General features: G+C 28.2%; 1 protein-coding gene across 1 annotated transcript in view; it reads right to left on the reverse strand.

The window, feature by feature from the left end:
- The window catches only part of LOC130828225 (arogenate dehydrogenase 2, chloroplastic-like), a 3,640-nt gene extending 1,098 nt beyond the window's left edge, over positions 1–2,542 (reverse strand). Inside the window, exon 1 of the mRNA XM_057694080.1 lies at positions 1,989–2,542. Coding sequence (XP_057550063.1) covers positions 1,989–2,411 — 423 coding nt within the window. The 5' untranslated portion in view covers positions 2,412–2,542. The remainder of the gene's footprint in view (positions 1–1,988) is intronic.
- Between the last annotated feature and the right edge of the window lie 4,044 nt (positions 2,543–6,586).

Here is a 6,586-nt window from a genome sequence, read left to right on the forward strand (position 1 = left end):
TATAAGAACTCAGTATTTATTAATATTTATTTCGTTTAATTGAATTTTCTTATGTAGTCAAATGTGAGGAGCTAGAAAAGATTTTTTGCGCTTTAAATTTAAAAATATAGATTGAATTTTTTGTTTAGGTAAAAATGTAAGTTTTTTTTTCAAATATAATATAAGTCTATCTCATCTTATATACTTCTATGTATCATGTTAAATTTGTCAACGAAAGTGCATTTTGGGAAGTATATTTTTAACGAATTATTTTGTATGAGATTGTTTTATTATAAATTAAATTTTCTAATTAATCATTTTAAGGTTAAAAGTTATTATTTTAAGACAATAAAAAGTATAACACTTTAAAATTATAAGGAATTACTTCAATATTATAAATAATCACTTTAATATAGTAAATGTATATAAGTGCATTGAGTAAACCCGTTAAAAATCATCTCATCATAAGACCGTAATATATGAGAATTTGTATATTTTTAATGCGTATGTATACTTATCATATTCAGTTGCCTAACAATCACACCTGAGAAGAGAAGACTTTTGCGCGTTAATTTATATATATAATACAAGTTTATTTACTATTTTTTCCATTTCATATCAGTTGTAATATTAGGCAAAATGACACTATTTATTCATCATTCATAATTTGTGATTACTTTTAACTTAGATGTTAAAACATAGTGAAGTGAGATCTTATTTGTTTTATTTCATTGCAAATATTATTAATATATAATTTTATAATTTTTTATGATATAAAATTAAAAATATTAAGAATTAAATTAATAAAAAAAATTATCTATCCGTAGTAAGTGAAACAAAGTAGAAATTACACTTTTTGAAGCATTTCTTAGTCAAATTTTAAAAAGTGGAAAGTAGAAATTACACTTTTTGAAGCATTTCTTAGTCAAATTTTAAAAAGTGGTCTAAATTCTAATAATGTGAAGTACTTTCCTTTTATTTTTTAGTGAAAAAAATTTAATTACTTTTCGCTAACCCATTCTTACATCAACTCTATGTCATCACATCAAATTCATTTTTCCTGTCTTACTTAGGGCATAGAATTAATTAAAAACTTAGGTACACCTTAATAACTATTACCAGTATACATTTAGACTCCCTCCCTTTACTATTGATCTTCCCATAAAAATACATACTGAGATCATAATCATTAATTTAAAATATTAAAATTAAAATGAAGAAGTTAATTATTTCAAAACTTTGTAGTATAAATAAAAAAGATTTATGTCATATGAAAGCATCATTATAAAACGGAGTTTCTAAAGTTTATTAAAAATGCAAATTTGTATGTATTGTGTATAAGTATTATACTCTTTTTATATCAAACATTTGGCCACCGTTATTTTCGGATATTGTTCATTTATTGGGTGTATTTTTAATTACATGTTAAAAGACATTTAAGTGCAATTTGGTTTGATTAATTTTAATTTAAGAATTATTAATAGGAAAAATTATCTAGAATAATTCCACGTATTGTCCATCTGCTTTGAATATCTTTAATATTAATTATTTTTAAATAATCCAATGTTTGAATATTATTTACTGACAGTACACCTTTTCACATTTTAACCGGTTACTGTAAGTAACTATTAGTCATTACGCTCAGTTCTTCTCCCCCTTATGTTTTTTCGTTGGTCTTACCCTACTATTATTTGGTGGTAGATACCTATAATAGACGGTTAAAATATAAAAAAGAGTGTTGTAAGCAAATAATATATAAATGTCGGATTATTTAAAAATAATCAATAGTAGACATTATTTGCAACACATGGACAAAAAGTGAGTTTATTTTGGACAAACTTTTCTTATTAATACTAATTTTTGATAATTTTGTATTATAAATATTTAAGAGATTAACGATTAAATTAGTAATATTTACCCTAGAGAGAGTACATGTCTAACTAACTAAAATCGGTTGATTATTAGCAAAACATTTAAGAATTGTTGCAAATAAATTAATAGAAATTAACCTCAGGATGTTCCTCGCACAGGTCATCAGCGTCGTTAAAATACTCGACACCGATCTCTTTAGCAGCACGGGAGTAATCCGAACGGGAATAAGCCAACACACGGTGTCCTTGCTTTACAATCGTCTTGGCTAAGAACTGACCAAAATTACCAAACCCAATAATTGCGATTTTAAGCTTAGAATCTCTTACAATTGGATCAACAATATTTTCAATAGAAGCACGGGCCGTGCCATTGGACCCGACTGGGTTAGAGTTAAAGACCCGACCGCTTCGAACGACCAGGGTTTTTCGAGACTGGCGAACTGAAAGAGAGAAGAGTGATGGAGGAGATAGTAAAGAGCTTGAGCATTGTTGAATTAGCTTTGTGGGACCCGTTAAAGTACCAGCAGGGGTGGCGGTCGTGGTGGTGGAAAAGGATAGCATTTTTATTTTTATTTTTATTTAAGGTGTTAACTAAGAAAAAAAGAAGAAAAGAAGAATAAATTTAGGGTAGGTGGACAAAAACGGTTGCTATAATTAGCAAGGATCTTGGCAACGACTTACTGAGAAGGAAAAATATGGGATTTATAGATGAGGTGAGAAGTGGAAAACAAGGTAGCTTCCTTTTTTCTGGTGTGGTCTTTCTTGGACTTTTCTTTTCTTTTGCGATGATTCTTTGACTTGTCTTTTGATCTTACACTTCGAATTAAAAATAAATAGGATGGATGTAGTTTAACGTGGGTCCCACTAACTGATGTTAATAGTTATTTAATTTAGTTTTGTTGCTTTTCACATGTTTAATACCTAGGTAGTCTAAATAAATAATAGCCGGTGATTTGTTATATTGACAAATGATTGTTATGTGAAATATTTTAATAGGATGAAGCTATTAGGATTTTAATTTATCTTTTTTTTGTTTTATTTACTTTCTTATATTTATTTTTTTTTGTGATTATTTACAAATCACGATGATTTAATAGAAATTTCAGTCTAAATCCTACTATTTAATTTTATTTGATTATCATAACAACTACATTCTATTGCCTTAAATAATATCAAACGATTGGTTAGTGTTTCAGTATGAAACTAAATGTCAAGGAACCAACTCAACCAAAAGCTTAAGCTGATAGTTGAAGCCCCATGATATGTTATATACTCTAACACGCCCCCTCACACGAGAGCCCTTTGGGCTAGAAGTGTAGATGCAACACATGTTCTCCTCATACATGGTGCTCAATATTCCACTTTGAATGAGGGGTGGTTGAGATTCGAACTCGTGACCTTTTGTCACATTGGCTTCTGATACCATGTCAAGGAACCAACTCAACCAAAAGCTTAAGCTGATGGTTGAAGCCCCAGGATATGTTATATACTCTAACACTAAAAGTAATATAAAAAGTCGGAAAATAGAAGTATATCTTACTAAACAGCAGTTAGGGCTGCACACGGTTCGGTCTGGTCTGGTTTGACAGAAAAATCAGACCAGACCAGAAATTTCGGTCTGGAAATTTTTCAGACCAGACCAGACCAGTCAAGAGACCAGACCGGTGGTCTGGTCTGGTCTGGTCTACGGTTTTTTTTTTTGTATTTTTTTAATTGAGTAAGAATCTAAGATAAACGATAATTTGTAAACAAAATACATCATCAAATCCGAAACATCACAAAATTTCAATAGTTAAGTAAATCACTAATTTTATAATATAGAACATAAAGTAAATTCATAGTAGTCACTAGTCAGCACTCAGCAATAGCGACATCATACATGAATATGCATCATTGCATCAAGGAATAATTGATCATATTAACATTCAACATATCAAACGAGTAATACCAACATATTAACATTCAACATTCAACATAATTAACAATTTAACATTCAGAATTTCAGAATGTTGATTCTTCCAATACTACAATCAAACAAAATGGTGATTCTTCCAAATTCCAATACTACAATCAAACAGAATTTTAGATGCTGGTGTTTCTATTGAATTGTGAAATGGGTTCTTGTTTTTCTAAATAATCTTTTTGTGTACAATTATTTCATTCAACATTCAACTGAAAATTAAGCAATTCATTTGTCCATAACCAATTAACATAAAACTGAAAATTACCACTTGAGAAGTTGAGATTCTTCGAATTTAAACAAAAACTGATAAAAAAACCCTAAAAAATCAAAAATCAACCAATATACTTACATTACAAGATTCTACACTTGATTCCGTGGTGACTGGTGAGATTGGAGAATGAAGATTGGAGGTGGAGCGTCGAAGCCTCAAAGAAGCACAGAAGCACAATCGTCTGGCGATGAGTTGAAGGAGGCCGTCTGTCTTTTGGCGTCTGGCGTCTGTCGACTGTCAATGGGTTGAAGGCTTGAAGCTCGAAGAGTTGAAGCCTCGAAGGAGGCGAGCAATTAGAGAGGAGGCGAGGAATCAGAGAGGAGGCGAGGAAGATAGAAGAATGTTACGAGTTGGGAGAAGGAGGCAGCCAGGCAGGAGTAATAGCCCTAAGCCCCTAACATTTGAATAAAATGGAACTTACGGGTTCCGGTCTACGGTTTACGGTTTTCACTAGACCGGAATTTATTACGGTTTTTCAGTCCTGTCTGGTCTGAAAATTTTAAAACCGGGACCGGACTGTAAACCGTTTAAAAAAAACCTAGACCAGACCATTTAGACCGTAGACCAGACCAAATATTTAAATTACGGTTTGATCCGGTTTAATTTACGGTTTATACCAAACTCTGTTCAGCCCTAACAGCAGTTATAAGTTACAAGATCTGAAATATACAATCAAAATCAAGAAGTGTTTATAGATCCTACTGTGAAGAAGAAATATTCGAGACCTACAACCACAACGTCAGCCTTGTTCGCAAGGCGATCTTCCGAAAGTCCATTTGACGTTCAAGTTAATCCAAAGAATAGAAATATAGATAAAATATTAAAAGAGATAGTGGGGTGTCAGGAAAACTATTGATTGTCGGTAATGTCAGGCCCAATAATTAGTGACGATTATTTTTGTCTTTTTAGGAGTATTTTAGTCTATATATACTTATAGAAAAATGATAATTTTACCTGCCCTACGCATAAAATGCCCCAACCAAAAATAATTTCAATACTTTTAAAACTTTATTTTTTTGAGAGAGAATTTAGAGATAGATTCTTTGACATTAATTTTTTTTGACAAGGCTAAAAAATCTCAATGTTTTCAATATATATATATATATATATATATATATATATATATATATATATATATATATATATATATATATATATATATATATATATATATATATATATATATATATACATACATACATATATACATACATACATACATACATATATATATATATATATATATATATATATATATATATATATATATATATATATATATATATATATATATATATATATATATATATATATATATATATATATATATACATATATATATATATACATATATATATATATATATATATATATATATATATATATATATATATATATATATATATATATATATATATATATATATATAATATATATATCTATATATATATATAAATATATATATATATATATATATATATATATATATATATATATATATATATATATATATATATATATATATATCTATCTATATATGACAAAGAACTACGTGGGCTTTGATTCCTTCGGGATACGTAGGCAGCTTAGTATTCCTTTGGGTACTAGGTTCAAGTCCATTTTCTCCCTTTTTTTTTATTAATCATCTTTATCGACATTATCATTGATTCGTTTCTTATTAATTTATTTTTTTCATTCTTTTTAGTAAATATTTTAATAACGATGACAACTTGACAAGCAATGAATTTCACTAATATTCAAGTAATCATCAAAGGTACGTCCGGAATATTATAGTATTTTTTTATTATATAAATATTTAAAGAAAAAATAAAAATGGAACCGATGGTCCGACCCGCCCGTCCCGTGAGTTGGAACCGCCGGAACCGCCTCATGAACCACCAAGGAACCGTTTGATGAATTATACTTCAAAATTCAACAATCAGAATTTGATGAATTAGATTATGCTTTTATAATTAATAATTTCAACAAAAAAACAATGTGATACTTTACAACAAATCAAGAAGTACAAGTCTTCTTTTATGATTTACATATAATTAATAATTAATAATTTTGTCTCACATTGATATAGAACCTCTTTCTTAGAGTTATAAAGACAGTCATAATTTACATATAGTGTCCATCATGTTTATAAGTCATTATTTAAAGATGACTTAAATAACTCTATTAATAGAGTTTATAAATAGAAAAATAATATAAAATTTCATTAGGAGAATTTATAAGAAGTCAAAAATTATTACTCTTCATTATTATAATTTGATAACTTTGCCACATTAATAAATAAGGGTGGTAATCTCTTTTATTGAGCTATATATAAAAGCAATTTTTTTATGTCATTACTCATATTTGGAATAACGCTTCCTTATAAAAAATTCATCATTTGATAAATTAAATTAGTTATAAATTTGGTGAAATTTTTCAAAAAATTAATATAATTAGATAAACAAAAAGTAATCATAAAATTCTAAGAGTTTCAACTTGCTT

The sequence above is a fragment of the Amaranthus tricolor genome, chromosome 12, assembly GCF_026212465.1.
Source record: "Amaranthus tricolor cultivar Red isolate AtriRed21 chromosome 12, ASM2621246v1, whole genome shotgun sequence".
NCBI lineage: Eukaryota > Viridiplantae > Streptophyta > Magnoliopsida > Caryophyllales > Amaranthaceae > Amaranthus > Amaranthus tricolor.